Below are 25,379 nucleotides of genomic sequence, written 5' to 3' on the forward strand. Positions count from 1 at the left end.
CGGGGCCTTATCCTCGCTGTCCACACAGCCGTGTCCGCAGGGTCCCACCCCCGGCGGACAGTGACACCAGACCCGGGTGGAGCCGGTGACGCTGGGTGTCAGGCCGGGCACTGCTGCTGGCAGGAACACGCCGTGTGAGCAGAAACCCTGCTCACGGTGTCCTCGGATTTCTGGTCTAGCCTCATCTGTCCTTCCAGGTTGAGAGCAGAGTCTGTAAATGAGAGGAGAAAGGGGTCGTGTGAGGGGTTTTTTATACATCGAGGTACTTGTGTCAGTCCGGCGAAGCTCACGGTTTTTCACACAGTCACAGCTGGACGGAGGGGTTGTGCTGTGCACAAGGACCCGTTCTGCAGCCTCACCAGCCGGTACACAGTGGAAACCCACGGAGACAGGAACAGTCCTGGTCACCGAACAGCCTTCTGTGCAGCGTAGAACTGGCTCCACGGAGAAGCATTTTGCTGCCTTCTTCTCAAATGCAACTGGCTTCTCAATTTTGACAAATTTGCGCTGCAGCTTACAACCTATAAAACATGAATTCTCTTAAAGCACCTACAGAATTTATGTAAATAACTTTTTCGGCTTTATTTGTAGAATTAGCAACAACTAAGACCAATGACCAAGTGACACAAGCTACATGAAACTAATCTGAGTAATTTTTCTGTCAATGGTTTAGGCTGTGAGAAAATCAGGCACGTGAGGCACGGTCCCAGGGACAGAGGCCTGCCAAATAGGACCTGGGTAGGACACAGGTGTCCAAATCCAAAAAGATACTTGTGAAAACCTCAGTCAACTGACACTCAGCTTTACCCAAACTTATGACAGCACTTCATTTTGGAGCAATAGTTGCCCCTAGATATACATATATCCACTGCTGCGCTGTGCCTAGCATCACACCTGGCTGACTAGCTTAGTCCTTAAGTCTCCCTGATCCACACTTTTCTGGACTAGTCCCCCCAGAGGAGCTTGATCTAAGAATATATTCCAAAAACGCCACCACATGCCCAGAGAGTTGGGTTCCACACAAAATGCAGTGCACCCTAATGTTATCAATATGTTCATGTTGGTTTTATATAGGACTTGGATGGTAAGAACAACCATTACCGGGCTAAGGGTTTCAGATTAAGTTCATCTTCAGCCTGAGGAAATTAAAACAGGTATTTCCCACCTTAAACGCCCTCTAGTTCAATAGTCATGGCTAGATTTTTTATTTTTTTTTTTTCCTGGGAAACTAAAAGCCTGGAAATAAAGAATGAAACTTAAGCATGACATAAAATGTCTTTTCAACAGTCAAACTACCTACTTTTCATACTGATTTATCATCTCTGGGAGTTCTAAGTTTATAATTTTATCTGGAACACACAAACTTCAGATAACTACATCATGCATAAGAAGTTGATATAAAAATGCAACAAAACCAGAACTTGCAGTGAACTAACAAACTATGGCCACTAATCACAAAAATAGTGAAAAATAAGATGATTGTGCTACAATTAATATAAATCATCTATTCATGTGACTAATTAATTCATCAAAGGCAACGATATTAATATATGTTAGAATCTTAGTACCTCCAGCACAGGGGTCTTCTGAGATGATCCAGGACTGACCAAAACTCACTGCATCTTTAGCTAAATATCCACTGGGCATTTGATATTCCCTTTCCTTCTCAGCATCGTATTTTCCACAAATACCACATGTTTTTCCAGCCATCCAGAAAGCAACCTGAATCTTTGTGGAAATAAAGAAAAGATGCACTTAAATGTTTTTCTTCTAAAAATAAACCCACTGAAAATAATTTTTAAAAATACCTCAAGTCTATGCCCATCATAATATAGTTTATCTATGCCATAATCTGGGGCTTTTAGTGACAGGCCTTCCTTTTCGCTGCTGATCAACATGCTTGCATCTGCAACAAAAAAAGCAAAAAAGGGATTTCTTTTAAAAGGACGTTATTGTTTTAGGGTCCAGCCTGAACCACTTGTTAAATTCCTGGGGACTTAATGCAGACTCTAATGAATCTTGAAAGAGATGAGGGAAATGAGAAAGACCGTACTGCTGTCTGCCCTGGAACAAACCAAAGACCTGTGACAAGGGTGCCTGTGGCTGGAGGACATCTAGATGCTTGTTCCGTGGGTCTCCATGATCAGAACAAGGTACCACAGCCCTGCATTGCTTGGTCTGTGCAAAGATACACAGGATCAGCATCTCTTTCCTTGCTCATCTTTCTTGCCACCCCTATGAAAGCTAGTATGAAGGTATGTTAAAAATCACATAATTGTTTCTCAAATTAGGGCGATCTTTATCTTGAGAGTTGTTTGCAGGAACACGTCCGCTCCTTCAAAAGATCAGAAAAGATTAAACAAAATATAAAAATGAGTCTCTTACCAGAATTAGATGTGTATGGAACATCTCTTGGGGCTTGAACACCATTAATCTTCAACTGGACGAGTCCATTGGAAACATACATGTCAACCTCACTTTAAGTAAAGGAAATGAGTATAAACAAATGCTTTTCGCCCTACTCAGTTCACGGTTTCTGGTCCTCACAGAACCAACACTGCAGGATGCTCATATCATTCTGGCATGAGTCACCTGCTACCCTTTGGGAGGAAGATTGAGAGAGTCCAGGAAATTCTGCCAGGAGGAGTGCTCACAATACACCTTTCCCTGGCTTTACTCATCTCTGAGTGTCTGCTTGCGGCCACGGTTCAGGCAGGAAGACACCAGGCTACAGGGACCCTTGCTGTGGAACAATATAATTGCTACTATGTTCGCATAAATTGAAGGTGCTTTACATTTCAAAGGAAGACTGGACTCCCTACGGTGGTTCTCTTACAGCCTGAATAGTCTGTGTATTGTAGTATTTTCTTCAGAGTAGTGTTCGCTCTAATGAAGAAATATGAAGCTCAAGCACATCGAAAGCACATCCGTACAGTTGTGTGAAACGATTGGGAATGATACAGTGATGAGGAATGTATCACAAAAGATACAGTCTATAAAACAAGCATCCTTCTGTACTTCCACAAAACACGTGCAGGGCATACTAGTTTCTCTCTGCTATGGCACAGTTAGGCACACAATTTTCAAAAATAAATAATTACTTGTAATGAAACCTTGCAGATCAAAGCCTATTTATGCACTTTGAAGAATACTCCCTACAATGATTTTGGTATGCATAATCCCATACAATTTAGAGTATCAGACTATACTTTTAAAGAAGAACCTATGAAGGCAGAGGTGATTGCTCCAAGATGAATCAAAGCGTGTTTTAAATTAATTTCAAACAGATTAGAACATTATGCACCAGCTAGGGGATGACCTAATCTGGGATAAGTAATTCCCTTTTTAGCAATGTCCACTTCTCAACATCTCTGCTGAGATGATTGCGGGTGCTAATTAGTTCTAATTATTACCTTAGTGTAGGAGATCAGACTAAATGATTACAACAGTCCCTTTGGGATTTATAGTTTATACATCTATCTAATTACTAAGGAATGAAATGAGATGGTTAAATGCTAACAAATTAATGACGAATTTTGGGCAGTAAATTTAGGTTACTGTGAACCTCAGATATATTTCAGAAGCACTTTTGAAAGACAAAGTCCCAAATCCCAGTGACACTCCTAGAAATCTTTCCATTGACATTAGTAATTTTTGCATGAGTCTTATGCTAGCACCAATCTGCCCTAACAATCTGGTCTTCACTTTTACAGCATATTCAGCTTGACATCTATTTGTCATTAAGTTTGCAATTACTTACTGGCTGGCGAGTCTGATATTTATTGCTGTAAGGTCAGCAGACTCTTCAAGTCTTTTCATCATCACCAGGAATTTCAGTTCCGGACTACAGTCCTGCACCAAGACATGGTAGCAATTTGCAGGCATTGAATAGTTAAATTCAACTCCGTTGAAGGTTGTGATTGTACTTTGGAAAACTGAACAACGAGCTGAAAAAAAAAAAAAAAAAAAAAAATCAGTCAAAAGCAAGCCTTTTATACTTCATATAAAACAGTTACTCTATTTTAGATTTGTAATTTTTTTAAAAAAAGATCATTTTCTGGTTTTACCTATTCCCACGTAAAAGCAAAATGATTCTTTCAGGTGACATATCGGATTCAATCATTGTGTGAGATAAATTCTGCTCACAGCTGATGCAGGTGCATCTCTCGGTTTGTGGCCTTTTGGCTTTTGTAACTTTGTTGTAGTGAAAAGAATTTCTCAAATGTTGTTAACAATTCACATACCATTAACACTAGAGGAAATTCACTAAAACGCTGCTACCTTTATTGAGTCATAACCATTTTGTTGGAAATCCTACCAGCTCTGATTAGAAATTATTTTACAGCCATTTTAATTAATAAAGGCTAGTTTTAGTGTTTACCAAAGAAATATGTATAGGTATGATGTTAGCCCGCTGATTTCAAGCAAAATGTGACTCCTTATCCCAGGATTACATAAAGCTTTTCCATTTAAAATTTACCCTAAGTAAGTATAATGTGATTAGCTCTTAATACAGCATTAATGAAACAATAATCCCTTCAAAATCAAGTGCAGGAAGTTAAATTAATGGATATACTTTGGAAGCTGTTTTAGCTTCTACATAACAGCACTAATCAAGTAGAGCATCCCAAATCTGAGGTCACTTAGATGTCTCTCTCATAAATTTTGTAATTTTTTTTCTTCACAAGCAATCTCTGCAGTGAAGCTGAAATGGATGCATTTGAGAACAGGTGCATTTGGAATTACTATTTGGCATGGAACGGAATATTTAATCTTACTAATATAGGTTTCCTTTTCTTTACATCTTTGCAGCCTCACAGATTTTCATACAGATGGGTTTATTTCTATCTGAAGTCCAACTGATTTTTTAAGTGAATGTAAAATCATTTCAAGTTATGTCAAAAGTATAAATCATATTTACAAAATCTGCAAAGTCAATCAATGTTTGTACAGGTAGTTAATTGCTGACCTTTAAGGTTTTCAATGATTGAAAGTGTTGCTTGGAAAAAGACATTCCGGTCAGTGGATGGTGGTGTTGAAATCGGTGTTCCTGGACTTGAAGGGAATTGCAGGGGAAGCCTGACGGCTCTGTCATAAATTGTGAGCTGAAAATCAGTCAGAAAACAAACATGAATGTAAATGCAAAATACAGTGTAGAGATGAGATAACATTCTCCTATGATGTTCAAAGAGGACTGTACTGACTGAAATTTAAATTAGAATCTACATTTAGGTCAGAGCTAAAAAGAAATCAAGTCCTCTGTCTACAGCATGAAATAGCTCTACAGTCTGACACATCTGCAACCTATAGAACAGGAGTGCTATAAATGATGTTTGATATTCATCAATTTGCAGATTTCTGGGAAGTTGTGCATCACATTTGCTTGCAGTCTGAACAGCTTGCTTACCTGAGATGCACACCGTCTCCTTGCCTATACATTGAGGCCTTGCTTATATTATTTGGCCATCATGCTTCTCTACAGCTTGGTTTTATTATCTTTTTCAGGACACAGGAAAACCTATCATCTTCCTGAAGATTTGGGGAGGACTGGTCTTTTTAATAAGTAACTGTTAACGTGCTATCAATCATGATAGCTGTTTTGTAACCTGTTTCTTATTTCATATGTTTGCATGTTACATGAGAAAGAGAAGTATGTTATATTTATTTTCACGATGGAACCAACTGCATGAATGTAACATCCTTTTGATGGGAGCTTGTTTATAGTTTAATTTATTTTTTTTTAATAATATGTTTAAAAGGCTATTAACTGTCAATTTCATAAGTATTTAATGCCCCAGGATAAAAGATAGTGGAAATAGTTACCTCGGGAAGCTTGAGGACCACATCACAGGTTCTTGGAGATGTCAGAGCCATAACCAACGTTGCCTGGTGAGAGGGACCACGCTGTTGCCTTTGGGAATACCCAAGCACATATGCAGCTCCTGGAAGAAAGGAGTAGAACCTGGAAAAGGAAGTAAGTGATTAAAACGTTCTGTCTTTGAAAAAATTGGTTATTATTTGTTCAGACTAAAATGCCCCCGTAAAGCAATACTCATTCTGTGTTAGACACATTTTGTATCAGGATTTGGTAATATGTGGTGTTGTGCATGGGAGGAGGGGCAGGCAGATTTTAACTGTTAATGGGTGAAACAGTGTTCAGGAGATTGGACAGCAGAGTGATATGAGAAAAAAAGTATAGCCAGCTTGTTTTAAATGCATTCAGACTTAAAAGTACACACCAATTACGTAAAACCCAATATACTAACATGCTAGAAAAAAGATGACCTCATATTAATGTGTCAGGCCTGCAGTGACAGCTTTTAGCAAGGATACTTCACCCACTAAGTTTGTGGATGAGTCAACAGAGGGATCGCTATAATTGAATTCCCTTACAAGCTTGAGACTCATATAAAGAAATACAGAAAATATTCCTTTAAAAAAAGGCATAGTCTCAGAGCAGAAAAATCTGAGCTCAGTGCATTTTCTCCGGGATAGTCAATTGGATCATTTCATCCCCTCTAATAAGGGCAGATAACAGCACTTCAGGTAATTCAATCTAATATAAAAAATACCCTCTTTAGTAGACATTTGTTAACCAAATCACCTCTATGCCTTTAAAAGTGAAAGCTTGAGTTGCATGCATATTTAGATAATTGAATTGTTGTATGTGTCTGTATTTTGGTAGCACTATGAAAAAAGGTTAGACTTTGATATGAATCTATATTTTATTGTGGGCAATGCACGTGTGAATGAAAAATTACTTTAAATTAGAAGTCTACAATAGATTGGGTGAATCCCATCATCCCCTTTGTTTCACAGAATCACAGAATCATCTAGGTTGGAAAAGACCTTGAAGATCATCCAGTCCAACCATTAACCTAGCACTGACAGTTCTCAACTACACCAGATCCCTCAGCGCTATGTTGACCCGACTCTTAAACACCTCCAGGGATGGGGACTCCACCACCTCCCTGGGCAGCCCATTCCAATGCCTAACTATCCATTCTGCAAAGAATTACTTCCTAATATCCAGTCTAAAAAGCAGTTTAAAGCAGTTTTCCTGCAAACTAAAATGCACTGTGCTTTGAGGGAATTAATACACAGAAAAAACGGACACGTGTAATCTGATTTTGTAATAGCATACTAATTAAATGGAATTTTTCCAGCTCAGAAATTGCGGAACTGAATCTGTAATTATCTGGAGCATTGACACAGGTGAATTTTTCAAAACTAAAGTAAAATCTCACCATCTTGAAGTTGTTCGGACTACTGAAGACACTTTCGTCCACTCCAGCTTCATCTGCATAGCTGGATAATCTGCAAATTGCCCTGTTGCAATCTGAGTGGCAATCTGGTAGTCCTGGCAATCTATACCCCATTTAAGAGAACCCTAGTAGAGTGGAATATATTTATTTTTGTGTAAAACATAGTAAGATCATTATATTTCATTTACATTTGAGCTGATCATTATTTTAAACTTACTAGTACTTCATGGGAATTTATTACTGAAGCATCAGCACAGAGTTTCCATCTACTTGATCCTGTGATGCTTGAAACAAACATCTGTATCCTTGATCTTGTGGGCTGTGTATCAGTGTACAGTACAAGCTGTAATCCTGTCGACTGGTCATTTCTGTGGATGGCACGAAGGACTGCCACCAGTATTGGTGGCTTGCTGTCTCCCAGGAATTTAGGCTTAAGTCATTAGAGAGGAAATAGAGACCAAAGACATAAACAAGCATTAAAATTACTATATTAAAACCACAGATAAAAGATATTTGTAAAGGAAAATTTTCATTCAGAAAGTCTTTTTTATGTGAAGTATGGAACAGCATCATAGATCATCGCTCAACCTATTCCGTTCATATGTAGCTTTGCCACAGTCTTTCAAGGGAGACCTGTCACAACCTGTGTAAGTAGAACAGTAGTGTTGGGAATCTTTTTGTAAAGTAATTTCAGTGTAACAAAAGGAAGTGTGGAGGACCCTGCTGTATAAAGAACCAGTATTACCCAGCTCAGCGCTGCTCTCTTACCAACCTGTAATTTAGCTAACAGTCTTTCTGATAAAATTCGTTTAACCACCTGTTTAAAACTGTGCTGATTTATGTTGACAGAGGGATCTGTTCAGTGCAGTCCAAAGTGTGGTACTTGCAAGAGTAGCAGCACGTGGCCCCGTTCAAAGTCGGAGCCTTATGCCTGGCAGCAGCATCCACTCGGGCTGTGACTGTCCTACCTGAGCTGTGGGGCAAGGGTCCCTACCCATCCAGGGGAGAGCTGCAGGGGGGTGAGCTGTGGGGCAGCAGGTCCTCCCTGTGCTGCCAGGTCTGAGTGGCAGGGACCCGCGGAAGGGTTAGGTGAGACAAATTCCTTGAGGGCTTAGAGGAAAATGGGGAAAGAGCAAGGCTGTGGCTGAGAAAGAAGGTGTATGTGGTGAGAGCATTGGGGAAGACTGGGAAACGTTCAGGGAGGCAGTCATGTGGTGAAAAGATGGACAAGAGAGATTAATTCAAGCTACATGGAAATGGGTGGGGGAGAAGGTAGAGATAGTTACCTTTTTTTCCGCAAGCTGCTTGCACAACTGGGAGTTGCTGGTGCAGAGGAGGTGCCTCAGCAAAGTAAGGTTTACTATTTTGTAGGCATGTAGATCATTGTTTGAAATGCGCAAAATTTTGCTTTGATGAAATCTGCTCCAGATTCCATCAGTTCTTACAATAGCTCTTACAGAAGGTCCAGGTACCATTAACTATTTACCATGTAGTTATTTCTGAATAAACACCTGGATTGCTCTCAAAGTTGAACATTGCTGCAAAATCAAGGTCTTTTTAAAGGCCTTGCATGGTCCTACTTATAGGAACAGAAGTACTTGGCAGTAAAGACTTAAAGAACAGAAGAGTAGCAGTCAAGTCCTGAACTTTTACAGGGAGCTATGCAATAAAAAATATACCTGAAACCAGTTTCTAATCAAGCAGGTCAGCACTTCTAAAGCATTCTCATTTTTATAGTGAATTGTTTACTGATTAACACAGTTTTCAACATATACATTCCAGTTTCATTTAACAAGATAGCCTTTGTTGAGTGAATATTAAAAAACATTCAATGACTATCCAATGTGCTCACCTTTATAAAACAGGAAACAATTCATTTTCTTTCTATATATTATCTAATATGCCAAATCACCAAATTTTTTCTGTTCTGTTATAAACTGACAATAACTGGAAATCCAAAGTAAATGTTTTTGTTTCTTATAGATTAAGACACTCACCTGAGATATGGCTCCAGAGATGCCTTCATCACTAGCTGAAGAAGAGGAGGACCTGATGCTGCTGTTCAGGACTTCCCTTCCTGGGTCCTGCAAAAACAGAGAATCACCTTGAAGCAGGTTGTTTACCATTGGAAGTTGTTGCAGAACTAATTTCTCATATTTTTATTCTCAGAGAATTAAGTTCTAATTGCAACAGAGCTAGTGAGAGCAGTTGGTTGTAAGCCCTGCTCACAATATAAGCAGTAAATATACCTGTTCATCTGCAGGCTTGAACCAAAACTGGTAAACAGGTAGATTTGCCTGTGAAAATAGGTAGTATGTAAGAAGATCTAAGAGAAGACAAAGAACTAACTTTTAACAAATGCATTAAGAAGATCAGTATTGAGTATGGAAAAAAGATAAAACAAAATTAATTTTTTTAAACATTTTAAACTGAAATATTCTGAAATGTGAAACTTCTGAACTGAAATGCTTCAGAGAACCAAATAGGTTAAAAAGGGGAAAAAGCTCTGCTAGGTGGTTACCTCGTCCATCCTGCAGCAAACATCCACCCTCAACAGTCTGTTTTCTCTTTCTTTGGTCCATGCTTTATGGGCACAATTTCCTGATGTACAAAAACATTCACTACAGGAAATATAAAGAGAACAGCCTGGATGAGTTACCTGTTGGTTGGCATATTCACTATCCCCACTGCAGTGCCTGTCTCCAGAGTGGTCTCCACTGCTGCTGCAGATTTTACTGCTAGCAGAGCTGACACTACGGCTGCTGCTGCTGCCACTGCTGCTCCTGCTGCTCCTCTTGCTGCTGCTGCCACGCTTCTTCCGAGATTGATGTATTTCATCTTTCTTGTGTTTATTTCCAGGCTCTTTACCATCAGCAGAGGAAGCAGTGGAAGAAGAGGATGAACTGGAGAGTGGAGTTGCACTGGGCTCTGCCCAGAGGTCTGTAACTGCAGTCTTGTCTGTTCTGTGAGTCCGTCTCCTATGGTGCCGTGTTTTATTTGTGACCTCCGAAAACAGTTCAAAGCATTATGAGTTTATAGCTTGTTCTGTAACATTTCTCTGGGTGTCAGACAACCTGCTCACCACAGGCTTTCAAGGAAATACAGCTTCTTGGCCCCACACACTGCAGAAGCTGCACCAGAACTCACCTAGACCCATTCCTCCCAGCTGAAATGCTTTCTCATGCCAGTTTTCCACAGTGGCTTCATTTATAGAAAAATATTTCTCTCTCCGATGCTCAAAGATGCTTACCTTGAACACATTTTCAATGCCTAGAATCTTCTTCAGTTTAGCTTGAATGTCCTCATACAGAGATGTCTCATCCTTTTCCTTAGATCCTGAGCTTGCTACATCAATTATTTTGGAAGCTGCTTTGGATCCTGCCTGAATCTCCAGCTGTATTTTGCCAATATCAGCATCTGTATGAACTAAAGTCAAGATACTTACATTCCAGGGTTGTGCTGCTTGAGCAGCATTCACAAATATTGACAGAAAAGCTTGTTGTCATGACTGTACCTGGCTTCAAAACTATTTTGGCCTCAAGTTCTCCAACTAATTTGTGCAGATAGGTATTTCTTAAGAAAGCAGAATTTCGTGACTTTAGGCTGAGACAAGCAGAACATCCCAAACTCTCAGATTTTCTACAGAAGATGCGTGCATAAAATCTTCCTCCTACACTGTTGTGATGTGCCTCTTCTGAACCTTGCTGGTATCCTTTGAGTATCACACTAGGAATATTGCTTTGCTGTATGAAAGAAAAATATGGTAAATAAAGATATTTTCTACAAAAAAATTGTCACAGGTCCTAAAATCTTTCCTCCTATTAATGAAGAGAATGATGACAGCCCTGCCTAAGAAAGGGAGCACTGTTTAAAAATAGAGATTAAAATTTAGAGATTAAAATTAGAGATCCAAGCACTGGAAGCACTGGAGTTTCCTCCAAAGTGCTCTGTGGAAGAGGACAGCTCTCCTGCCCAGCCTTTCCCAGGCAGTGTATCACAAACACACTTCCCAGTGAGAACCTGCAGGGCTCTTTGGAGGGTCTATATCTCTGTATCAGTTTTGGGCTACCAGCCCTCCTGTTGTAAGTCAACCTACCTTTCCCACGCTAGACTCAGAAGCTGAAGAGCGCATAAGAGAATGGGCTTCTGCAATTCACTGCAGAAATTACCTCGGGATTTGGGAAGAGAAATATATAACCTGCCTGAGACCCATCTTTTCCATATTGCTCTGGCTCAGAAAAAAAGGGATATTGTACAAAGTATACAAATTTCACACACCCTCCCATTGACTGTAAAGAAATAGAAAGATGTGCTGTCAAAGCAACCCTACCTGCGTGAGATGATGAGAGTGAACAGACTGTGAATAACCACGTCTTGAACCCATTGGGACTTATGTTAGGCTTGGTTTGGGGTATGTCAGGCACCTGTTGAATCTCACCGTTTCTGTTTGTGCTCTGGTTAGCCAGCTGCTGTGTTGGGGGTGCTCAGCCCCTCCAAGGAGCTGTCTGTTCTCTACCTGTCTGCAATAAAGATGGTGAGAGGCCTCCTTACCTTCTGGCTGCCAGGTCTTGAAGATCTTTCTGATGGCTGAAATGGCTGGTCGGAGACACTTGGCACTTCTCCGCTGGGGAGAAGCGGGGATTTCTTTTCAGAATCTACTTCTTCCATGTTCCTTGAAATAGCATAAACTTCACTCCTGTGGAGGTGATAAATGGCACACAAGTAACATCTTCTGATTTTGCTTACCTGTCTTTGATGGTGCAAAAAAGACAATACTAAGCTTTATGTGACTGCCAAGGTACAGCAGAGCCTAAAAAGGAGTTGCGTGTTCGTGATTTTATAACAGGGAGCTCACAATCAGTGACACAGAACAAGCAAAATACAACAAGCTCTTGTGTACCTCACAGCTGTGAGCTCAACCTCCTGATGGCAGGGAGGGGTTTCAATCTTCAAATTTTTCTCTTTCATGTTTATCTTGGCATCAAATTTCATCGTAGTGTTGGCACTGAACTCTGCATGAAATTCAAGACCACTCTGAAAGTATTGTGTATTAATCCCCATCATTGCAATCATATGAAAATATGCCCTGAAAGAGTGCAAATAAAAACATGTATAATTACAGATTAACATGCACATATTTAACTTTGAAATGCAAAATTACATTTTCACACTGTTCTGTTTATTGTAAGAGCCACTACTGGTGGATGAAGAGATGTATCATAGCAGGATAAAAAAAAAGCTGAAGTGCCACTGGAGAAGGTGAAGGGTTTTATCTGATGAACAAAGCTAACATGGACCTCTCACTGCTTTGTCACTGATAGATTGCTTGAGGACAAGCTAACACCAGAATCTCCTAGCTTCAGATTGTGCCTAGTTTATTATTATTATCAGTATTAATATTATCATTATTATAATTATTGGTATTAGTACTGTTGCTTTTGCTTTTGATTTTGCAGATCCAGAAGCATTTCCCCCTGAAATCTCCCCAACTTGTGCTAGGTGGTGATGCGATTCTATGCTGAACTTGTAAAAACCTGTTCATAGGTAACAACTTAGTATGTTTAGTCACTGAATAGGTACAAACGTGAGCATTTTTAGCAATGGCAGAACATGAGAGCATCCTGTGGAATACAGTGTACATTGCTACGTTTGCAGGGTTGTAAAGCACCAGGTGATTGTGTTGCTTTCTCACAAGTTCACTGCTCTGGACTACCACAGCCGTCCCAAATCTGGGAAAGTAAGCCCCTTATATAACAACGTGCAATCACATATCTATTTCAAATGTAAATGCTTGTGTGTGTATGTGAAAATATATGTCATTTTTACTTTGGCTTGATGTCAGCATGAATATCCGTGTTGGTTTCCAACAACTGTGAAGGTCTAAAATTGTCAGATAATGGTGGTGATATCTGTATATCCACTGCAAAAGACAGACAGGAATTACATGAAGAGAGAATCAATAAATACTAGAGATACAATGTTTTCAATAAGCATAGTAGTTAACACACGGGTAGTGCTTTTACATTTTGAAATACTTCATGTGATATTTAAAGAAGATTGCTACTCCAGAGTTATACAAATATGTCCCAGGTGGAACACACTAATTACTTCTCAAACCCTTTGGAGGTAGCTGAACACTAATGTTTACACATTACAAGAGTATTTTATAGAGGGATTTAATGTCAACATTGGAATTGGACCACCAGTTATTGTGGGGAAACTGCTTGGTTTGGCATCCCAAGCTCACCATCAGCCGCAGCCTGGGCCAGCGCGGCACCACACAGACTGAGCTCCAGTGGCATGCCAACCACCGTGGGGACAATGTGCCGCAGCTCGCCCACCATCACTGGCAGGGTCCATCGGCCTGAAATGCCTCGCTGGACCTCTTCCACCACTTTTTTCACCACTGGCTGCCAGTTTGATGATCCAGTTAGACTCTGAAAACAGAGAAATAGGTTAGCTAAGAAGAGACAGGGAAGGGGAATTTGTCAGCCTCGCAGACAAAAAGGACAACAGCCTTGAAAGTACCATCATGGTCTGCTGAATGGCCTCTTTATCAATGTCAACAAAGGCGATCTCTTGGCCCAATACTTTGACGTAAGCAGACACCAGAGGGTCTTCAGGAGGCAGTTCTTTCCATCCCAGAAGCTGTGGTGTTAAGGAGAGATGGGGAGAAAAGGAAGAAGCAGGCAATGTCACTTAAAATACAGTAATGTGTTAGCAAAGAGCAGATCCCATCTGAAGGGTGCTAATCATGGTTCCTTAGCCAGAAAACTGATAGACATCTTACAGGTCTGGACCAATGTGGCCTTTCTTATGTTGCATAACTGACTTCAGTGGGAGGTTCCCTGCATAAGGATGAAGTAAGGACTTGGTAATTTCTGCTCCTGTAAGTAGTGGGTGACACCTGAGGACTCATGAACAAAAATCTTGTTTAATAATCCTTTTGAAAGAGAAGAGCAACCACTTACTGTGTTTTAATACACAGTTTAAAACATGAATTTTCGCTACCAGCATCATCATCACCTTTTGTACTGTACATTAAGGACTGACACATATTGAGTGAAAAAGTGGCATCTGTTGACAGTGTAAGTACAATGTAAATTCATCTTTCCATGACCAAACAGGAAGACTGACTCCTCTCTCACTGAAACATCAAAGGGACGGCTTGGTGGGTGGGTCAGTGATGCCACCCCAGTGCTGGCGGGAACTGTGTATTGCAAACAGATCAGAAGGGTGTGTAGAGACATACCATTTTACCGAGTTCCTTCAGTGTCTTGTATGTATCGTACTCAGCAAAGGGAATGTTCTGCTTTCTGACAAGCTTAGTTAGGCTTTGTGACCGGAGAGCCACCTGTAGGAAACAGTCAGGCCAAGTACAAGAGAGCCCAGGAAAACCTCTGTACCTAGTGTTACACTCACCGAGGCCGCTCTAAATACATACTTTATGAAGCCATTGCACTTATGAGGCTATGTCTACCTGACAGATGACTGCAGGCTATGGCTGAAGATGCTGAGGACACACTGAGCCAGCTTTGAATTAATCAGCAGGGATAATTTTAGGGCAGTGCAGAGCTCAGCCCAGGCTGCAAAGCTTGCCCAAGAAGCTGAGTAAATGACTGCATGCTGTTACATGGAGCTTCATGCTACCCTGGCTGCACTGCTGGCTGGAATTTAATTTCAAATGCCACTTCCCTATACTTATGCAAAATACCCTAGATGCCATGTGGCTTTAGGTAGGTAGATGAATGTTCTGCTGCATAAGCTTTCCTCTGCTCTCCTAGGTTTTCATGCCTATTGATGAATGTATGTGTCAAGAAGCCCAAATAAAAGAAGCAGCCTAAGTAAACTCCTAATCATTATCTAAATTTTCTCTTCCACATACGGCCTCACAGCCAGAGATGGAGTAACACACTACATCACAGTCCAAATGGCTTAACAAGTAATACTATCTGTAGCTGGCTTACATCTAGCTGGCGGTTTTAATAAAATACTTACCTCGATAATATCCGCTGCAGTATTTGCATAATATGCCCTTACTTTTGTGATTATATCAGGTGGAAACATGGTGCTGGGACCATTCATTAGATAGAGCCTCCAAATGGCACCAGCCTGATATTCAGCTATCACAGGAATAAAAATAAGCAGAGGTTTTGGTTAGGGTCTCCAAGATGTCTGGTGCATGTAAGCCACCTCAGGAACATGATGTAGTAGTTTGCAAGGGGTTCTGCCAGGATTCAATTCCATAGGTCCTCAAATTTGTAACTTCAAGAGGACAACTTTGTTCTAGGGCAGAGTCAACACAACCACAGTGACTGAAGAAGTCCTAAATCCATGTGCAGGCACTGCTTTCCCCAGCAGATACCCAGAGAGTAGTAGAACACCCTCAGGGGATTTGCATGTTAGGAGGCTCTTGTGCTTTTTTCTATTTCAAGAGCGCACTAAACTCACAGCCCATGATTGAATTTTGGATTAAAATCACAGAACACAATAGAGGCATTTGGCTATGTAAGCTGAAGCAGTAGACAGGAGACTTCATACTCACAGGAATAAATGCCGACATGAATGACCTTGCTGTAACGATAGCTCAGCCTGTCAAGTCTGGGGCTCAGTAGTTTAATGGCAATGTTGCAAGCAGCAGATCTGAGTAATAAAGAGTTAAAATCATATGAAGATAGTCAACTGTGACCAAATTCTTAGAAAACTGCAAGGAAAAAAAAAAAATCACCATTTGTTACTAAAAAATGTACTTCTTCCTCTACTTACAGATTATAGAGCTGTGGGATCCTGCCTACTGCCAAAGCCTTCATGTGTGAATATGTGAAACTGGCTACTTGTAAGCTGGGCTCCGTCAGCAGCGAGCTGGCCATAGCTGTTACAGTTGGAAGAGCAGGCTTAGTTTCGAAGAGGACAACACAAGCCACCATTCGGACGTTAGGAGCAAGTGTGTTATCCATAAAGACCTGGAGGGAGATCTCCCTTACCTAGACGAGGAAGACACAATCTGTGAGTACCTTGTAACTTCTCAGTGAGAAGTTGTTTCTAAACCGTGCATGTGTGATCTGCAGTGAATGGAGAGCAAAACCCTAAACAAAGACTTGAGCATGGGACCTGTGACTAAAAATTAAGTTACTTCTGGGTGCACAGTGAACAGGACTGGAAGAAACAGCCATTAGTAATGGGCCCAGTGTTACAGCGACTAAAGCAACCTCTTTCCCAGAATATCAGCAAGGATGGGGTGATGTCAGGAATTTGCAGTGTGGGCAAGAGGAAGACCTGTAACTGAGAAATCTGCCCATAGTTGCTAAGATTACCTGATGGCTTTATTATTCCTGAATTACTAAGTCAACCCAAATCATACCCTCTAGGATATTTGTTTAAATAATAATGTCAGTTACTTTTACAGGGTCTTTTCTGGCAATTTTCCTCAAGGCCAACACGGCATCAGCATGAATTCTGTTTGGTAATGAAGCTGCAGCTGGGGAAAATGTTGGCAAAAACTTCAGGATGCGTTTGATACTGGCCGGCTCTCCTGCATTGCCGATGGCTTTCAGGGCCAAGGCCATGTCTTTGGCATCACCTTTGCTGGTGGCTTCAGTAGCAAGGTCATGGAGTGGCTGAAAACAGAGCAGACTGTGTTAATCTTATCAGGTAATGATCTCGTAATAATGCATAAAAATATTCATTGTCATAGCAAGCAAAACAACTACTGGCGCAAAGCCCGGAATAAAGCAGTTCAGATCTTTCTCTCAGGAAAAATCTCACCATCGTTTTCAGGATGCCAAATGTGGAACATACAAGCGAACTTGGTTTTCTCCTTACACCATGTTGTAATTGATTTTAAATTGTGCCAGAGCCTGAGCATGGGAGATAATCCTAAATGGAAGCCTGCACCAATTCAGGAGCAGCCCCGAGCTAACGCCGGGTTCAGTCGTTCCTTGGGGCACCTCCGTCAGCCCTGCCAGCCTGCAGGCCCCAGGGTCTGCACAGCTGCAGGATTACACTTGCATATTTTTCACTTCCTGTAGTGATAGCAAGTTTACTTAAACAGTTCCGTTATTCTGAGAAGACAAATTACCCTTCTGGTGGCTTAGCTTTGTTTCACTCTGTTTTGGAAGATTTAAACACATGTGAAACACCAGCAGACCATCTCAGTGCTGTGGTCCTTCTGAGTGAGGAGCCAGAGCTGCATAGTCTGAGGACAGTGTCCTCAATATTTCTGACAGTGATATGCAGTTATGTAGCATGGCCTCTTTGGAAGCCCTAACTTATGACATATCTAGAGCTTTGCTTATATTCACACTTTAGTGCCTTTTTAATATATTAAGTACACTCTACCTAATGTAAGAGAGAAGGATTATAATTATTTTGCTTTAATCCCAAATTTATCATACCTAAACTCAGTTTCAGGTTGTTTACAGGATCCATTATCCCCATGGACTTCTACCACTTACATTTGAAATTCTGAACTGTTAAGACCTGATTTTTCAAAGACATCAGCTCGGTGTTTCATTCTGTCTTTGCAATTTTAAAGGCAATCACAACTAAGAGTGAGGCATGTAAACAGCAAGTTACCTAATTGCCAACATTGTGAGAGCTACATTAGAGGCATTTAAAAAATTTCTTTACCTCCTTTGAATAAGAAATGACAGTCACCTACCCGAAGAAGTTCATTTGGACAAAGTGAAGTCTGAGCACAGTATTTATTTACCATGCTACCATACCCCAGGTAAACAATTATTCGATGAATTGGTGCTTTCTGGATTTGGGGACAGGTCAGAAAAGTCTACAGAAGAAAGAAGTAGCAGTCTTTAATGTTTCTAGTAATTAGAGCTGGTATTTTGTGAAAATTACATTTGAGAAATAAATAGATAAAATTACTTTGGATTTTTCATAAATATTTTCAGAAGTTAAATGGTACAATAGCTACAATAAAAGACTCGCTACACTTATACAGTATGTACTTTAGATTTTGGTTACAGGACATTATTTTCTTGAATTTGTCTATTTTTTAAAAAAAATATTTTGGCAAAAAGAAATCGATAGTAATTTTCTTAGGATTTGTGGGTTTTAACATCAAAACATTAAACGTTAAAAAAATTTGGCAACAAGTATTTGGAAACATTTTCTAAAGCATTCCCCATTTTGTTAATACCTTGCATTTTACAAATTTAGAAGGAAATATGCTGCATCTTTTGCTTATAATTCTGTGAATTCACCTTTAAAAAGGAGTGAGATGGAAATAGAAGAATGATCTCTACTCACTGAGGCAACTTCTAGGGTTTGTTTGTTGGCTGTAACGAAATGGAAGGCAAGAGGGAGAGTCACAGCTGCTTCCCAGATGTTCAGCTTCTCATCATGAATTTTTTGCTTCAGGAATCTGAATGTGTCAGTAGCTCCAGCAGCACAGATGGCGCTCAGGAACCAGTCCCTGCCAGGGAGAGGAGGATTAGTTATCCCCATTGCCTGGTATGCCTCTGATCCAAAATCCTGGCTGAAGGTGGTACAGTTACCTGTAGGGAAGGTCGTTGGCAAACTGCACCCACAAAGACTCAATTTGTTCAAGGGTCACTATACGAAAAAGCTGGACCATTTGTAAGAACTTGGTTGAAGCTTCTTTAGAGGCTCCTTCCTTGTTATTCTGAACTAATTGCCGCAGTGTTTCTGTTAACTATGGGAAAAAACAGACAGTTGGAAGGATCCATGTCTAAAATAATTGTGTGATGACCTGTTAACCTTATAAATAATGAAAGAATATGACAAGTAAGCCTCTAATACCTGTAAATCTGGATTTTTAATCCTTATGAGAGGAATCGGCATCTGGAGTAACTCTCCTGAGAAATGATAACGAAGACTCCCCTGGTTTTGCAGCTGAGTTTTTGGTGCACTGATAGGAGTCCTTTTAATGTCAACCAATGACAGTTCTTGTCTTCAAGGGAGAGAAAGAAATTCATCAGTAGCCTTTAACCACACTGTGTGTGTGGAGGACACATACAGCAGTTGGAGAAGACTGAGGGGTGCCCAGTAGGACCGCTGCAGTGACCACAAATGGCTCGTGCACCTCTCTGTGCATTGCTCAGGATTATCTGGAAATGTCATAGGACTGGCGAGAGCTTTCATTAGTTTGACAAAGTCTCTGACTGGTTGAAGAAATGTTTCAGGTGGTCCAACAAAACCCCCAGACAACAGGACATGGGCCCTGGCTAGGCATCCTGAGGGACGTACAGTGCCTTGGCCCTTTGCAGCCCACAGGCCAGATGTTTCTTGTTAACTCACAAATTAACAATAAATATGTTTTAGGCATCTCCTCCTGGCTCTGATCATCATAGCTATGTTAAGGACATACATGGTGCCTACCTTGCCTCCATGACTGCTGCCCCATTGGGTTCATTGAAGGGTGAGATCTGGTACACCTGCTCAGATGTAGCAGATGTCATCAAGGTCCTGCTGTCATCATACTTCATCTTGTAAGTGAACGTCACAGTGCCCTTAATGTTTCTGACTTTCTAGAAGTGCAAAGAGACCCACTCACAAATCTGAACGGGTGGTAATTAATTGAGCACAGACAAGCCAAATTCCCTACTAGCATCAGCGCAATGCATGAGTGTTTGGCAGTGGCTTATGCATGACCATGGCAGGAAGGGTCCCCACTGCTCGTACCAGGGGGCAGGTGGGGCAGGGGCGGATGTACGCCATGCCCATGTTCTTCACCGCTTTCTCCTGGCAGTCCGTCAGGTCCTTGCTTTTGGAAATGGTGGCACGGTTATTCTTACTGTCATCCTGGATAACGTATCTGGTTTGGCAGATGCCTTCAATCCCAGCCTGTGAGTGTTGATTAAACACAATGAATTTTCCATTTGAAACAGCAATAAATAGGTCAAAGAAAATTGCCTGGGAAGTGTATGTACAGACAAGTTACTATGGAACAGTAAAATGAGAATAAAAGTAAAATCAGAATGGAAAAAACAAACCTCCTGTAGTTCATACACATTTTGTGACTTTTTGATGGTTATCTGCATCATGTTCAGAATCCCTCGCACTAGGTTAGTGCATAGGATGGGACAGTCCTCAGGGGCGAAAATACTTCCAACCCTTCCCTCAGTGTATTCAAACTTAAAGACTTGGCTGAAACATTCAGTGATGGTCTCTGTAAGCCTCAAAGATGGAGTGAAGGGGTCCATGGGCCAGAAGCCATTGTATTCCTCCAACTTTGGTGATCGAATCTGTGAACAAAATTAGAAAAACATTCATCCTGGTAATTCAGTTTGAAACAGTGCAATAACAGGGAAACTGGGCACTTTCAGTCCATGGCTGGACACAATCCATTTGTCCAACACCACAGGAAACATTTTCCTCCTCAGCCTATTGTGCTGGGCCTAGGAAGCATCCTTGAAAACACAATTTCCATGAAGGCTTTCTGCCAGAAAAATAAGATTGTGCAAGCAGCATTCAAAACTTCAGCAAATCTGGTGAAGGTTGTTGGGTAAGTGAAAGACTATCTGATGGCAATCTGTATGAAAGGATACTCACCCATTTTCCCCAGATGTCCAGTGAGATCTCCCTTCAGTCTGCAAGGCAGCCAAGCCATTGCTCAAGCTGCCTGCCTAAACACATAGGGACTATTTTGGCTGCTGCCCCAGGTCCAACATGTCTCAGACCACCAAAGCTTTAACACAGCTGATAGGGAAGAAGACATGGCCACGGGACCTCTCACAGGAGATGCCCCAGTGGGAGCTGATGTCTCTTTGGAAGTAGCTGTTATCATTTTGAGTTTATCAAGCTGTAAAACTTGCACACAAGTCCTTGACTGCTACCTAGTGGGAAACGTGTGCCTGCATGCACATACATATCTAGTGACATACACATACATGCACACTTCCCACCCTCATACATAAAAGTACATGCTCCTGCATAGAGCAAAATGGTGTGGATTTAGTGCTTTGTTTTATTTTAGGCATTTATAACCAATGCTGCAAGGGTGGCTTGCCTCTTGTCATGTTTCCTCAAATTAATCACAGAATGGGTTAAGTTGGAAGGGACCTTAAAGGTCACCTAGTTCCAACTCCCCTGCCATGGACAGGGACACCTTCCACTAGATCAGGTTCCTCAAAGCCCCGTCCAACCTGGCCTTGAAAACTTCCAGGGGGGCAGTCATCCACAACTTCTCTGGACAACCTGTTCCAGTGCCTCACCACCTCCACAGTGAAGAATTTTTTCCTTATATCTAATTTAAATCTACCCTTTCAGTTTAAAGCCATTACCCCTTGTCCTATCACAGCATGCCCTTGTAAAAAGTCCCTCTACCAGCTTCTTGTAGGCCCCCTTTAGGTACTGTAGGAAGTCTATGTCTCACTAGAGCCTTCTCTAGGCTTAACAACCTCAACTCTCTCAGTCTGTCTTTATACAAGAGGTGCTCCAGCCCCCTGACCATCTTCATGGCCCTCCTCTGGACTCACTCCAACAGGTCCATGTCCTTCTTATGTTGGGGACCCCAGAGCTGAACGCAGTACTCCAGGTGGGGTCTTAAGAGAGTGGAGTAGAGGGGAAGAAACACCTCCCTCGACCAGCTGGTCACACTTCTCTTGATGCAGCCCAGGATACAGTTGGCTTTCTGGGCTGTGAGCACACATTGCCAGGTCATGTTGAGCTTCTCATTGACTAACACCCCTAAGTCCTTCTCTTGGCTGCTCTCAATCCACTCATCACCCAGCCTGCATTTGTGCTTGGGATTGCCCCCACTCATGTGCAGAACCTTGCACTTGACCTTGTTGAACTTCCTGAGGTTTGCATGGGCCCACCTCTCCAGCCTGTCCAGGTCCCTCTGGATGGCACATCCCTTCCCTCCAGTGTGTCAACCCCACCACACAGCTTGGTGTCATTGGTAAATTTGCTGAGGGTGCACTCAATCCCACTGTCCATGTTGCTGACAAAAGTGTTAAACAGCAGCAGTCCCAAAACTGATCCCTGAGGAACACCACTCCTCACTGGTCTCCTTAAATTAAATTCTACTCAAGACTACTGTCTGCAATTACTATAGTTATAACAACTCTAGTAAGGTTACACAGAGCCTGCAATTGCAGTAGTGTGTCAAGTTTGATAATAGGTATTCCTTCATGCTGTTTCAGTAATGTATGCGCAGGATTACAGACTGAGTAAATTCCTAGGACGAACGCTAAGTGCCCTCTTACAGCTTTCTCCCTACGTGGTATCTTCTAGATCCCTTTTTTGTGGTCCTTCATTCCATGGCAGTATTTTAAACTGTTTGGTTTAATCTTTTCAATGAGTAACAGCACTTCCAGATCTGATATCATTATGCCGAGCACAAGCATCACCATTAGAATTCTTCACATTTGAATTAATGCCTATGTGAAGAGTATCAAAAGGAAGATAATGGAGACAGATGGGACTTTTTCATGTGATATCTGTAGTCCAGCACTGAGCTTTTCTCAGGCTATGGAGCAGGTTGAAAAACATGGATATTTCATTCTTGAATTCTCATTTTCATACTCAAGTTTAGCGTTGCCTTAGTAAAACTATCTTAGGGACATATCTTTAAAGCAGCTGCTTGTCATATTTCCACATGGAGATAAACCTAAGGCAGCTTTAGTCAAGGAGGCTGAGGTACTGATGGCAACAGAGCTGGAGCAGCTCTGGCTCCCTCCCACAGAGGCACAGGCTGAGAGGAAGCCTACTGTCTGTAAGTCATTACCAATAACCTGGTAACCCAAAGCAGTTTGGCTACAGCTGCAGACACTCCAGTGGTGCCCTCAGCTCTCCCCCAGCACGGCTCAGCAGTACAGGGTGCAAAGCTCAGTGCCTTTACCTGCACCTCTGCCCGTGCCGGGGAAATCATCACTGCCTGAGCAAACCTGCTTGGTCTGACATTGGGCTTACAATGTCAGCTCAGCACCAGGAAGGGCCCTAAGCTTTTGTGTAAGCTCTACATCTTTTTGTTGCTTATTTTACCAGCCTGGAGGTCTGAACCAAATGTCTATAGCTGTATGATGCAGGTGGGTCGTTGGGTTCCCACGCCCATGGTGATTTACCTGGAGAAGGTGGTCGCTGCGAGACACACGGCTGATCTCCAGCTTGCAGGTCAGCCTCACCCCCGCCATCGCCAGGCCTCTGCTGGGCAGCCCGTGCCAGGTGAAGCTCTCGTAGCCATACAGGTAGGTCTTGCCGGCGTGAAAAATGGGCTCTATTGGAAAAAAAAACCAAAAACCAGAAACACCTCCTCCGCTATGACTCACAAGAACCGTCCCAGCAAAGAAAGGTGAGACTGCTACTGCCAAAAAATAGATGCAAGCAGTGGGCAAGGCACAGCCATAGGGGAGGGCAACATGGGAGCTGCTCGCTGGCAGTGGAAGCACACTTACCAAGGTCCTGTTTCTGGCCCCCTGTGTGGGAGGAAAGAACAGGATGCGTGAGAAACCCCCATCTCTGTGGATCCTTTAATTTATTATTAATTTACTTAGTGTGTTAATGGTTGGCAAACAACCAGTAAAGGGTTGCCAGGGTGCACCCCATACCCCTGGGACACCAAGCCCACACCAACCCCACTAGCTAGCTGCTGCTTGCTCGGCCCTTCCCCTGCTGCTAAGCTTAGGCACAGAAATCTAATAGCTTACAGCTGAAGTCATAAAAGGGCTTCAGCAAATTAAGCTGTAAACAACCCTGAAAGGCCCCAAGGAAATGCAGTTTGCTTAAGACTGCAGTGGCCATCATGGCTCAGCAGTGCTGGTAAAGCTTCAACTTACCCACAAGGGTGAGCACCAGGGCCAGGATGAGTCCCTTCATGCTAAAAGCAACTGAAGACTGTAGGGGGAAATGTGCAGCTTTTATAGAAGAATTATTAACAGGCATGGTGAATTCTGTTGAGTTATCAACTTTTTATCAACCAGTCAATCCCTTTGAGGGAGAGGGGGTTGGGGACAAGGCACCAGCTGTTATTGCTGAGCCAAAATCTTCACAAGCACTTTTGTTCTCACTTCACCAACTGAATGCACTGAAAGTACCTTTTGAAACAAGTGCTTAAAAGTATTAAAACTTAAAATTAAAAAGTTAAAGCCAAATATTTATTGTGTAAGAAAAACTACTAATTATCCTTATTCACTGGAAGCGCCTGGTGCTATTGCAGTCTGTGCTGACTCTGCCCAGGTTATCCTGACCTGACCATAAGGCACACAGCTTATCTAACTGATAGTGCCCCAGCAGGATTGTGCAAAATCCCTGGGCAGCCCCCCTGTGACACCGTGCTGATACCTGCCCTGCTGTGAGTGGGACAGGCTGTCACCCACAGTGCTGCTCTCTGGAGATGGGGACTTCACCTCCTGTCATTGTCACAAAGGCCATGGCTAAACACCACTGACGTTCATGCTTCCCTCACCTGCCTTCTCTTGCAGGGCTAATGCGTCAACCCCTTTCACTGGTGCAATTAGCCATAGAGGGGTGAGGGTGAGGGTTGCCCCCGTGAGGTGGAATGGGTGGGGCTGATGGGCATTACAGACACAAACCTCTTGGTTTACAAAGACCTACAAAGTGTGGTTCACCCAAACTCATTTCACATCATGTAGCAAGGAGCAGCACCTTCATCCCATGGTGGAGCCCCCTTTTCCCAGCATCTTCCCTGTCCCTTTGGAGGCAGCCCCACTGGTGCCTCAGGCTGCTCTTCATGCCAGGGTCTGGTCTGGTCCCGGGGTGTGGAGCTGGGTGCAGCTGGAGCAGCCAGAGCCACCCACACCTCTCCTGTGGGGAGTCTGCATGAGGAGGGTTACGGCAGCCCCGGGATGGAGGGGTTCGTGTTGGCGCCGTGCAGGCGCCTTTGCCCACCAACCTCCTCTGTGGGTGAGGAACCGAAGCTGCTTCCCAGGTCACTGTGGAAAGGGACTGGATTCAGTTTCTCATCAACAGATCAATGGCTCCTATCCAAGACAGCTTAGTTTTCATAATGCTCTTTAGCTGATGGTTTTTTATAATTGGCAGTTGGGATATAATTTATAATGTCTGTGGATTTTGTTCCTAGATTAAAGATTGCATCTGTAGGATAGAAAAAAGTAAATTTTGAAGCAATACTTCACAGTAATTTTCCCAGCACTATATTCTGGTCCTGTTTGT

The 25,379-nt window shown here is 42.2% G+C and overlaps 1 protein-coding gene across 1 annotated transcript; it reads right to left on the minus strand.

The window, feature by feature from the left end:
- Nucleotides 1–98: 98 nt before the first annotated feature.
- On the minus strand, nt 99–24,062 carry LOC141946825 (vitellogenin-2-like). Its single transcript, XM_074877204.1, has 35 exons — nt 24,023–24,062; nt 23,642–23,662; nt 23,312–23,463; nt 20,237–20,488; nt 19,926–20,087; nt 19,623–19,771; nt 19,044–19,194; nt 18,779–18,936; nt 18,531–18,696; nt 17,926–18,051; nt 16,664–16,882; nt 16,032–16,249; nt 15,811–15,908; nt 15,264–15,388; nt 14,518–14,619; nt 13,794–13,913; nt 13,513–13,702; nt 13,092–13,185; nt 12,166–12,351; nt 11,817–11,961; nt 10,780–11,008; nt 10,516–10,691; nt 9,925–10,269; nt 9,515–9,562; nt 9,263–9,349; nt 7,483–7,695; nt 7,248–7,390; nt 5,824–5,962; nt 4,970–5,105; nt 3,761–3,947; nt 2,386–2,477; nt 1,809–1,906; nt 1,569–1,728; nt 360–521; nt 99–211 (listed from the first exon to the last, which is right to left on the minus strand). Exons 1-35 carry the CDS (start codon nt 24,060–24,062, stop codon nt 99–101), a joined length of 5,202 nt encoding a protein of 1,733 aa, XP_074733305.1.
- Nucleotides 24,063–25,379: the final 1,317 nt, after the last annotated feature.

This window comes from Strix uralensis, chromosome 8 (genome assembly GCF_047716275.1).
Source record: "Strix uralensis isolate ZFMK-TIS-50842 chromosome 8, bStrUra1, whole genome shotgun sequence".
NCBI lineage: Eukaryota > Metazoa > Chordata > Aves > Strigiformes > Strigidae > Strix > Strix uralensis.

Bases quoted from the DNA above. Each gene is read 5' to 3' on its own strand.
- LOC141946825 (XM_074877204.1), bottom strand. From the start codon at position 24,062: ATGAAGGGACTCATCCTGGCCCTGGTGCTCACCCTTGTGG. The intron at 15,389-15,810 runs GTGAGTATGAAG...TTCCTGTGATAG, and splicing joins TCATGTCGGCATTTATTCCT to CTGAATATCAGGCTGGTGCC. The intron at 7,696-9,262 runs GTGAGTGTCTTA...TAATGACTTAAG, and splicing joins TCTCTGGAGCCATATCTCAG to CCTAAATTCCTGGGAGACAG.